Raw genomic sequence first — 12060 nt, forward strand, 5'->3', positions numbered from 1 at the left:
CTCAAAAATAGAAATGTGTCCTCCTAAACGCCTGCTCATCCCCATGGTTGACAAACAGAGATTTCCCAAGATAGCTGCCGCACACTCAGTTCCGAATCTCTGTATTTCTTCCTCTCCAGAATGTCTAAACCCCTCCTGATTGCACCCAGTCATACTTCCTGAACTTTTTGAGGAAACACTTTCAGGCTTCATATGCTTTCCTCAAAGCCCCTGGGCACAACAGGGGAGGACTCAGGCTCTGGTGGAGTACTCTTGCGTGGGGATTCCTGCCGCTCTGTGGCCCACATAGGCCAATGTGCTTCCCAGCCATGGTCCCACTAGCTGTTAGTAAGCTGAATGAGAAGCCACGCTATTTTTACTTCCCTGGCTGCAATCCTTTATGTTTACTTGCAGAAAGAAAATACATAAAGGATAAAGATGGAAATGCTTGGCCTTAGTTTTTCCTAAGCAGATGGGGGTTGGAATAGGACAGGGTATGTAAGGTCTGGGATGGTGGAAAAGAAAGCTCGATTTCCTGGGCTGTTTTCTCCTGATGGTGCCTGTTTCTGGCCCAGGAGTCCCCACACTTTTCTTTCTTTTCCCCAGACTCCCCCTTGATTGCCAGTCCCCCCCCCCCCCCGCCCTCATCTTTGGAGGTGCCACCGTCACCTCTGATGCTGCCTGGGATGCTGCATCACTCTGCTGCTCCCCCTTTCCCCACAGTAAAGCATGCGCAGTGCGTCCCATGCCCGTCGACAGCATCAGCATCAGCATCAGCATCAGTACCAGGGCCCGAAACCCGTCTCAGGCGCGTTCCCGTGGGAGGGGCGCACGCCCGAGCCGCGCGTCCCCGTGCTGCTCGCTCCTGCGCGCCGCCTCAGCACCCTCAGGCCCGGCAGCAGCCCCCGCAGTCGCTTGAGCGGCCGCGCCCGCCTCGGGGAGCGAGCACCGCTGAGGAGGCTCCAAGTTGGCGGAGCGGCGGGGACCCCTGAACTCCTCTGCCGTCCGCCCAGGGAGGGGCTGAGAGGAGAGCTGAGGAGGGCGCGCCGCCCAGTCCTGAGCCCCCAGCCCTGAGCCCCCTGCCCGCGGTGGCACCATGCGCGCCCAGCCGGCGTGACCGGCTCCGCCCGCAACCGCCCGGCAGCCCAGCCTGGCGCTCTAGCTGGCCACACCGAGCGGCGCCCGGGAGCTATGAGCCATGAAGCCGCCCGGCAGCAGCTCCCGGCGGTTGCCCCTGGCAGGCTGCAGCCTTGCCGGCGCCTCTCGCGGCCCTTGCTGCGGCCCCGTCGGCCCAGTGCCTGTCCGCGCCCCGGCCCGCGCGCCGCCCTGTCTCCTGCTCCTCGTCCTTCTCCTGCTGCCTGAGCTCGCCTCCTCGTCCCGGCCCCGTGCCTGGGGGGCCCCTGCGCCCAGCGGTGGGTATGGCCCAGTGCCCTTTGCCTTGCTTTCCCCGCGGGGCCCTGTAGGGGAAAGCGAAGGGCACGCGGGTCCGTGCGCCCTGGACATGTCCCAGGCTTGGCCTTTCCGTGCCTCCCTGTCTACCTCTCCACCCTTCTCATTCCTAACCCCTTGGTTCATTCTAGTTCACTTTTGGAAGTCCATTTATGTTGCATTCACAAAAAACCCATCCCAATTACTGTGGTACCACTGGGAGGTATTTAGTGGATCCTGGGTCCTTCAGCGATCTCCTGCAACTTGCGAAGGGGAAACCAGTGGTTGGGAAATGCAGCAAGGGAGCAAGTTGCTTCTTGTGTGCTGAAGCCTTAATATGAATGCGGGGAGCATGCAATGATAATAGTGGCAATGGGTTGTTTCCTCAAATTTCCCACTGGGCTTATTCACTGCAGTTGAGATTAAGATGAGGGAGGCATACTTCAGGGACCAAAGAATGAAAGTGCAGAAGACATACTTTGTGCACGACCTTTGGTTGTGATTTCTCAAAATGCATGTCATGAACAATTAAAAACAACACAATGTCCAATACATTCATGATTGGAAATCACTGAAAGCAGAAAGTTGGCCTAGGCAGGAAAATAAAAAAAGAAATTGAAGGCCGCAACATCCATATCCCTCTATGGCAAAGGATTTTTGCTCATCTCAAAGTTAAAAGAATGGGAAAATTTCCGTTTTGTTAAAAGAATCAATTAAAATTCTGTGTCCATGAAGTCAGCATTCAAGTTATCCTTGGAGTGTTCTTAGTTCTCAGATGGGATACTATTGAGCAGAGTACAGTTGAACTTCTGTAGACTCAGAGAAGGGGTGGAGATGAGGGTCAAGACCCCTGAACAAGTACTTTTAATGACTTTTCCCTAAGTACATTCTGCCCCTCCCCCTAATATCTAGATGTATAAATTTGAGACTGGCTAAAAAATGTATACTTGATTCTAGTGCATGATTGTATAAGCCTTATTGGCCGTTAACTTATTCAGGCCATTTCATTGTTGCCATAACTTGCTTTTCTCCACTTCTTACCTGCTTATAAATAGAAAACTTTGTTAATGTAATTAATGAAAAAATGCATTTTAGTACATATGTATTTATGGGGTGTATATGTTTGAGTTTGTGTATGTTTGTGATTCCTGTCCCCCCAGCTCCGCACTGGAATGAAACTGCAGAAAAAAAATTGGGAGTCCTGGCAGATGAAGATAATACATTGCAACAGAATAGCAGCAGTAACATCAGTTACAGCAATGTAATGCAGAAAGAAATCACACTGCCTTCAAGACTCATATATTATATCAACCAAGACTCAGAAAGCCCTTATCATGTTCTTGACACAAAGGCAAGACACCAGCAAAAACATAATAAGGTAGGCAGGAGGCTGGGCAGGAGGCAAAGTACCTGTCATTGAAGAGTTTTCCTTTACTTTGATTTTCTGCCAAAATCTGATTTCACAAATGTTACTGCAGCATTTCTTATTAAGAAATAAATTAATATTATTATAGGGGAGAAACTGGAGGAAATTAACTTGGGATCTACTGGGTTACTATCTACTTGGGATAGGGTTACTGTTTGTTTCTTTTCTCTGACTAAACTGGAATTGGCTGTTTTGGATACCTTTATAAGCTTAGCAGTTGAAACATGGACCATGTGTCTTTCAGGTACATTGGGCACTGAGCAATAGCGTGACTGTGTTTATGTCCCGCCTTGATTCTGTGAGCCTTTATGTAAGGGCGCAGGATTCTACCTCCCAGGATGTAAAAACTCCATTCAATCTGCACACACAAGATTGTTGTAAGGGGCTGTTCGGCAGCAGTTTCCTCATCAATCTTTCCATTTAGAACTGGAGTGTTTAAGTTTACTCTTCCTTCAGTTGATCATTAGGAAGAAAATATTGCAATTCTATTATTAGTAGGTCAACAGTTTGACATTTTAAAAGATTATGAAGACTAGAAAAATTATTTACATAATATGAACACCAGTTTTGGTTAACATAGTGCTTCAAAACTTCATCTGCATTGATTGGGAGGAGTTGTTTTACTTTCAGTTTAGTTCAGAAAGTGGCACTGATTTTAAAAAGGATATTCAGTGGAAGACAAAAGATGCTTAATGTCAAAGAGTTTAAGGGATCTACTTAAACTCTTCCAATTATTTATTTAAATTAATAATATTTTGGATCCAGGCAAGTTTACACAGTGGATTATCAGTGCCTCTGTTCTTTATTAGGAGCAGAAAATAGAGTCCACATGTTAAATATTTCATTTTGACCTATATCTGCTCATTGACAAGCATAGGAACTGTCTAAGCGTCAAGAATTTAAGAAAACCATCTGTGGTTTATATTCTTGTTTTTATTTCGTTTTCTAAAATATAGATAAGTGGTAACAGTATTTATCCCCATTTTAAAGATGGAGAGATAAAAATGTAAGACTTTGGGTGACTCTCCAAAGGCTGTAAATCAGCTACTATAAAGTTCAAGAGGCCTGAATATTTAATTTTTATTATTTTTTAAAAGAAGGCAGGTCTCAGAGATGCTTCCTCCATATTGAATATTGGTGAAGTTAACTTTGTTTCACATTATTATAAAGTGGCTGCTGCCCACCTTTACTGAGATAATGGGTCTCTGTTCTCTGCCAGGTCTTTCCCACCAGAAGCTTCTCTGTTACTTAAAGGACTAACACATCATATCTACCCATTTGCCTTATTGAAATGAGTAGTGGGGGTTGCCTTTAGGAAGAGGCATCAGGGTCCCCTTGATAGAATGAATGGAGGTCCATAACTTTCCTTATGAATGAGACCTTCAGTGTGGTTAAGTGGCTAGTTCTCAGTGCCCTTGTATAGGCTGCTGGAGGAGAAAAAAACCTGCATTAAAGCCTATTCTAAAGTTTCTCAAGCCCTATGCAGCTGAAATGTGAAAGAAATTTCAGAAGAACTTTATAACTAGGTATTGGGGGCTATGACTAATGCTTGTCATTATAGCCTAAGTTTGCGTAGTTGTTTTGTTTGTGGAACATGATTTGACTAATATATCTGACTTTCTATGATAATAAGGTTGTTCAACCTTTACCCACCACTTGGGTAGAGGAATAGAATCTCAACTAGGGAGCACTCACTTGCTGTTGGAATGATTTAACCTCTCCACTCCCACCCTGGTGGTGGGTTTCTTTTCTACTTTGGAAAGAATGTTTATATAGAAATCATATATGAAAGCATTTTTCTTCTCGTTGTTTAATTCAGTGGATTTTGTTGCACATTGTTGGTATGCAAGCTGTATGTGAAGGATTCACAGATAAGAACTGAGGGTGGGAGGTTGGAAAAGACATGCTCTGTCCCTTCAGGAGTTACACAAGTGACATAAGCAGCATTCTAAAAAGGGTTCCTGTCCAGGTACGAACAGTATCGTTCTCATGTGGGGGCTACCTTGAAGTTGACCATTGTGTTCTGTGGTTTCCCTTCTGCTTCTGTTTTTAAGCATCTCTTGAACAAGTTGACAAAAAGAGTTCATATGTTTCCTGCTACATTTTAGGATGACTTGCCTGATAACAGTGCTGGGAGACACACTTGTTAGTTTGGCTGCTTTACAAATGTTTCATTGAGAAAGTATGGAATGTCATTATTTTTTGCTTTTATAAAAAAAAGTTTCAATTTTAATATCTGTGTGCTATGGGTCACTTTTTTCCTCCCCTAATTCCATTGCACCGAAGCACATTTTAATGAAATGCTTAGAAATGCCTTAGAAATGCTGAATCATTGTGCCTCTGTGCCTCTCTCCTGGATCCCCAGATTGGGGGTAGAAGTGGAGAGGGAAGTTCCCAAATATAGGTTGCCAGGCCAAGCTCCACATTTATGTCTGAAGCCGTTTCATAAGTACTCAGTAGTGATGGGTCCTAATTACTTAACAGCTGTGAAAGTTAAAATGTTTATTAACTCTTTCCAAATTGGAGAGTTTAAAAGCAGATCGTGTCAAGTACTTCTGAACATATGTTGTCATTGAAAACATTAGTTTCATTGTAAAAGAATGTTCAGGAGCCGGGCATAATGGTGCATGCAGGTAATCCCAGTGGCTGGGGAAGCTGAGACAGGAGGATTGTGGGTTCAAAGCCAGCTTCAGCAATGGCAGGTGCTAAGCAACTCAGAGACTGTGTCTCTACGTAAAATACAAAATAGGGCTGGGGATGTGACTCAGTGGTTGAGTGCCCTGAGTTCAATCCCTAGTACCAAAAGAAAGAAAGAATGTTCAGGAATTCTTTCAATCTCCAGCTAGAGTAGTGAATAACCAATTGTCCAAATCTCCATTTTTTTTGGAGGAGTGGGCACACTTAATAAACGTATCAGGATGAAAGGCATAAACCAAGATAATCCAGAGCAGATGGGGAATTTATAGACAACTCAGAATTAAATGATTATGTTCTTTGATTTTGGTGGTTACGCAAATTCATTTCTTTACAGACAGTTATATTTTCTGATTATAGATTATATATATTTTTTATTACCTAGAAAGTGAATATTACTATCATGTGGCAGTGTTAATACCCCAAATGGAAAAATTTAATTTTGTCATGTGTGATATTGTGAAATATACATTGGGTCTTCATCCTGTGTTCTCCTAAAAGCCTTGGAATTTCCTGAGTGATAAAGATCTCTTGTATGATAATATGAGGACTAGTGTCTTGGGTCCTCTAGGTGCTTCAGGGTGGGATGGGTTACCAGAAAGACTGAGGAATGATTGGAGAGTTAGGACTTTTAGTCTCACCCCCCGAGAAGAGGGGCTGAAGATGAAGTTGATCATAGACAGTAATGTAATCAGTCATGTCTATGAACTGAAACTTTCATAAAAACCCAAAGGAACTAGTTTCTGGAAGGTTTCAGATAGCTGAACATGTGGAGGTTCCTAGAGGGTAGCATGGAAGCTCCTTGCCCCTTCTCCAATAATGTGCTCTAAGCATCTCTTCCATATGGCCATTACTTTATCTTTTGTAATGGCTTTTGTAATGAGTCAGTAAATGGGCTGGGGATATAGCTCAGTGGGTAGAGTGCTTGCCTCACATGCAGAAGTCCCTGGGTTCAAATCCCCAGCATTCCCCCCCCCCCGGCCCCCGCAAAATATATAGTCTCTGAGTTCTGTCTCTCTTATCAAATTAAATTGATTCTGAGGAGGGCATCATGAGAACCACAATTTATAGCATGTCTTTCAGAAGCTCAAGCCCCCAACTTGGGGCTTGTGATTGGCATCTGAAATGAGTAACTGAAGTCTTGTGGGACTAAGCTTTCAATTTCTGGGCTCTGACCCAATCTCCAAATGGATGGTGTTATGAATTGAATCAGAGGACACTAGCATTGTGTTCAATGCAATGGCTTGGTGTGGGGGGCGAAAATATCCCCTCTACCTCTGGTGCCACCAGTGTTGTATTGAGTATCATGTGAAAATGGAGAAGGAAAAAACACTTAGCTTAAAATCTATCTATCTATCTTTAACTTTTAAAAAATAAATTCTTATGAGCCATACATTTAGAAAGCAGGAGAAACCCTTAGATTCATTCATTCACTCACTCATTTATTCATTCTGAGATAATCCTATGAGGTCTGTTCCTAGGGAAATTCAGAAACTTTTTCCAGAAAGTTTTCTTTGTTCAAAATTTACTTGTCCTCTATCCCATTCCCTTAGAATTCTTTTCTTTTCTGGTTGGGAAGGGATGAACAGGCTACATTATGAGTTCCACGGGGCATGGGGAAATGTGACCTAGAGTTTGGACAGATATAAGTGAAATCAAACAAAACTGCCTCCTGTCATGGAATGATATTTGGGTAAACAGGCCTTTTCTAATCTCTACCACCCCAGACTGAGGAGCGAGAGGTTTAGTGAATTCAATATTTATTTATTTATTAGTGCTGGGGGTTGAATCCAGGGTCTTAAGCATACTAAGTGTGAGCCCTGACACTGACCTACTCCCCCAGCCTAAGTGAATTTGGATGACAGTGATTATGTATGCTTTCTACTTTACTTTTGGACAAGACTGGTTCCACATTTATTGACTTTTCAGAAGCTCCATTTTTCTTGGTGTGGTGTAAATGGTCCTAAGTGTCTTACATATGAGATACTCTCACACGATTTTAGAATTCTGGCACACATGTTTTTTGTGACACTTATTATCAGAAATCAATTTTTATTTTTATTGATTTTTATTTTTTTTTAAATGTTGAGCTCTCCACCCTCCTTTTTTCCCATTTATTTCTTAGTTGCAGTTGGACACAATATCCCTATTTATTTATTTTTATGTGGTGCTGAGGATTGAACCCAGGGCTCCGCACGTGCTAGGCGAACGCTCCACCGCGGAGCCACAATCCCAGCCCCAGGAATCAATTTTTAAAAGTCAACAGAAAGTCCCATATTCTGGACCATGGGAGGGTGGAAATTCAGCTTCCCAAGTAGCTGGGACTTAAGGCAAACACCACCATGCCTGGCTGTTTAAAATTTTATGGACTACACTTTGGACATGTCCTTGCTTCTTCCTCATTGTATAAAGTTAATTGTTTGACAAGTCTGAATTGTCACAGGGCCCTTCCTCAGATTTAATAGAGTGGCTATCTATTATATTATATTATAATATAAAATCTATATTGTCCTCAACGGCCCCCTCCCAAATTTTCCAGGTTTTTAAAGCAGTCATTATAAAATTATGATATGTAGAATTCAGACTTGTAGTGGTTTTATTTGGAATCCTGGCTTAGAAGAGGCTTTCAGTAAATATCAGTCAAATGAATTGATGACTGACCATCCATATGTTAGAAAGAGTATAGCAGTTCCCATAAAATTTCATGATATAATCAAATCAAAATTAAAAAAAAAGATTTAGTGTTTTTGACACTATGCTGGATCAATGGGAGAGGTAATTTTTTGGTCTTGAGTTTTTGGGCACTGTATAAGTTATACTTCATGCTTTTATTGTTTAATACAGCAAAAATACCTATATAGTAGTACCTCTTATCCATAGATTTTCTTTTTGCAGTTTCAGTTGTGATGGGTGATTGTGGGTAAGAAAAAGGGTTAGTATGATAAGATTTTAAGAGAGAGAGAGAGAGAGAGAGAGAGAGAGAGAGAGAGAGAACATTTATATAACTTGCATCACAATATGTTGTTATACTTGTTTTATTTTGTTATTATTAATCTCTTATTATCTTATTTATAAATTAAACTTTATTGTATCCATGTGTGTACAGGAAAAAAATCACAATCTGCATAGAGTTTGTTACTGTACCTGGTTTCAGGTATCCACTGAAGGTCTTGTCATGAATCCCCTGAAGGTTAGGGGGTGACTAATGTATTAACATTTCTTAGATGATCCCCATCACTGTTACTTACCATAATGGGCCAACCATGAGCTGAGCATGTGATAGCTTTTGTCACTGTTATGAGATGGTTGCTTGATGGCACAGCAAGATGTGTCTCCCTGCTCATATGGTTTCTAGTAGATCAGATTCACATCTGTTAGGTGTTCAGGTTTGCTGGATTCAGCACACATTTACTGAAAACCTCTTTTGAATCAGGCACTTTGCTAGGCTCTGGGGAATAGGACAAGGAGTAACACTTAGTCCTTACTCTGCTCACTGGTGGGGTGTCAGGGAGCTGGTGGCTTGTGGTTCACGTCTATGTAGTTACAGTTGTGAGAACAGAAGACTGTGGACACCCAGAAGGGAAAGTAATTTTTGCCCAAGGAAGTCATAGGAAATATCACAGAGGAAAAGAGAACTGGGCTGGTCCTCAAGAACTGTTAGGAAATGCATTTGTGCAGGAGGTGGAGAGAGGACAAGCCAGGGGAAACAGAATAGAGGCTCTACTTGCACCATGTGTCCTGCTGGGTAGCAGCAGCACCTTGGATGTGGCTAAGTGTGAGAAGGGAAAACCTAAGTGTGGGAAATTTTAAAGAATCAGGCATTATTGTTATATTTGTAGTGACTTAAAAAAATCCTATTTTACTCTCTAGACAAACTTTATTTATTTATTTATTGGTGCTGTGGATTGAACCCAGGGCCTTGTACATGTGAAGCAAGCACTCTACCAGCTGAGCTATATCCCCAGCCCCAAGACTTTTGCTTAATATTTTCACAAAGGATTAACAGCTAGTGAGTGCCAGACAGAGCCAGGATTTGAACCCAGGTCTTTTCTTTGCAGAATCCATAGTGGAGGGAGATAGGAGGCATTGGGAGTGACTGGAGCAGAAGGTGAGGGCTGTGAAGGCTGTCTCGACAAGAGGGGTTTGGTTTTGGGCTCATGTCTTATTGCATAGTAAGCCCTGGGGAATCTAGAGGTGAGCATGCATTGACTGAATGCCAAGCACGTGGCTCCTCCTGGAGCTCACCTTCTAACAGGAGGGGACAGACCACAGCACAGCAGGAACAACAACAGCACACAGTGATTCCAGGCATTGACAAGTGCTTGAAGAACATAAAAAATGAACCGTGGTAGAAGGTGGTGGGTGCAGGGTCACTCTTGATCGAGCAGAGCAATGAGGCTAAATCCACCTATTGTCAGGAAGTGGCTCCTTTTTAGATAGGGTGGACACAGGACATTTATTGTCGCCCTCCATCCTATTTCTTGTGCTGAGGTTTGATGTCTCCCCCCAAAAGTTTGTGTGTTGGAAACTTAATCTCCAAATTCATGTTAGTGGCATTTGGAGGAGGGGCCAATGGGAGGTAATTAGGATTAGAGACAGTCATGAGGCTGAGCCATTGTGATGGCTTCAGTGGCTTCATATGAAGAAGAAGAGGGACATGAGCTAGCACATATGCTATCTTGTCATATGATGTCCTCAGCCATGCTATGATATGGCAGGAAAGCCCTCTCCGGGCAACAGAGACCTGCTTGTGGACTTTCCAACCTCTAGAACCATGAACTAACTACAGTTGATTTTCTTTATAAATTACTCAGTTTATGGTATTATTCAGTTACAGCCAACAGAAACCAGACAGGTTAAGATACCTTGCTGCCCAACACCCACCCTTCTTCATTTCTGTTATTTGCTTGACTCCTGTAGGCATTTGAGTTTGGACCATAATTTTTGATTCTTTTCTTCCATAAAGTCTAGACCATTTTTGATCATTGTACTCTGGATTGATTTGAACAGTTCACAGCTGTCCTATTGAAAGTCTTGCTTCAGTGTGTGTCTCTAAATAATCTGTCTGCTCAGGGGTTGACTCATTTTTGCTAGCTATGTAACTACTGGTGTTAGTCTGTCTTCACTGATTCTCAGTTCAGTTGACAGTGTGGGCCAGAGTCCTTCTCGTTGTAGCCAGTTGAAAATAACCCAGGCTAGGCATGGTTTATACCAGTAATCCTAGTGACTTGGGAGGCCAAGGAAGGAGGATTGCAAGTTCTGGGCTAGCTTCAGTAACTTAGGGAGACCCTCAGCTACCTTGCAAGACCCTGTTTCAAAAAAAAAGAACTGAGGATGTGGCTCAGTGGTAGAATGCCTCTGGGTTCAATCTGTAGCACCCAAACAAACAAACAAACAGACCAACAAACAAACCACAAATTTTTCAGGAGCCTATACCTGGTGGCATTGCCCAGGGTTAGTGGCTTTATCCAATATGAAAGAAAATCGGGCAAGAAGGGAGCTCTCCTTTTGCTTAACCCTGTTTTTCTCAGCGGTGGGGCTGGTTTCCCATCCTGAGAGTGAACCTTGGAGTCATCTTTGACTCCTCTTTCCTTCATCTCCTGCCTATAAATAGTGGCTTATTAAGTCTTGACGTTGCTCCCTTGAATCCCTTCCTCCTCCTCTCTCTGCATTGTTCTGCCCCCCCCTCTTGTTCTCTCTCTCTGTCAATCCATCCGTCTCACTGCTGACAGATTAATCTTAGTGGAACACTTATTTCATCATGTGACTCCTGTTCTCCACATTCCACAAGCTCACTTTCAGCTAGCGACATTTTCCTGGGGGTGGGGGTGAGGGTGGGGGAGGAAAGAGAGGACAGAGACTCTTGAGAATTGCCACTTTCCTCTTCATCACGCTCATTTGCTTCTTCCTTGTCCTTCCAGCTTTTCCCTCAGGGCTCTTTATCCAAAGGCAGTCCATGGTTGGAAGTAATTTTATCTGGATGATTCCATTCATATCTGTCCAAGTTCTGGGGTTAGTTGTGGAAACCCTTGTGATCCATGGTAATAACCACTCTGTCAGTAATGTATTCCCAGACTTTTAAGTTCAAGTTCTTGTACCTTTCTGCTGCAGGACACCCTGTTCCTTCCATTGTTAAGATATTAGTAATTAATTGCTCATTGAGGATGAGTTTTCTGAATGAAAGTATTTTTTTTCCTTTTGAGAACATACATAATCAAAAGGCTTTATTCTTACAAAGTGTTCTGTTCACGATTGCTATAGGAGCCCTTTAACCTTTTGAAAATTTCCTTCATTCCTATAATTCCTTCATTCAGAGCCCACTGAGGGTCTGAATTCTGCAATTTTACAGGGGCACCTTTGTGTTTAGAATTTATATAAATTCAGTATAATTTTAACTGAATTTAATTCTAGGAATTCCATCATAAATGGGGGTAGACCCAGTTACCATATTTTGTATTCAGGATAATGAAAAGTCAAAAAACAATCATGTTCATTCATGGCAAATTTGAATAGAATTCTCCATCACTGGCTAC

The 12060-nt window shown here is 42.8% G+C and overlaps 1 protein-coding gene across 4 annotated transcripts in view; it reads left to right on the top strand.

Annotated features, from left to right (window-relative positions):
• Positions 1–789: 789 nt before the first annotated feature.
• Positions 790–12060, top strand: part of ADAM23 (ADAM metallopeptidase domain 23) — a 184692-nt gene continuing 173421 nt past the window's right edge. For 3 of the 4 annotated variants that reach the window (XM_081261960.1, XM_081261957.1, XM_081261959.1), the window contains exons 1-2: positions 791–1391; positions 2568–2785. In XM_081261960.1, coding sequence (XP_081118086.1) covers positions 1178–1391; positions 2568–2785 — 432 coding nt within the window. In that variant the 5' untranslated portion in view covers positions 791–1177. Of the gene's footprint in view, positions 1392–2567; positions 2786–12060 lie in introns of all 4 variants that reach the window. The other variant, XM_081261958.1, reaches the window with a different exon arrangement.

This window comes from Spermophilus citellus, assembly GCF_964194105.1.
Source record: "Spermophilus citellus genome assembly, chromosome: 11".
NCBI classification, from domain to species: Eukaryota; Metazoa; Chordata; class Mammalia; order Rodentia; family Sciuridae; genus Spermophilus; species Spermophilus citellus.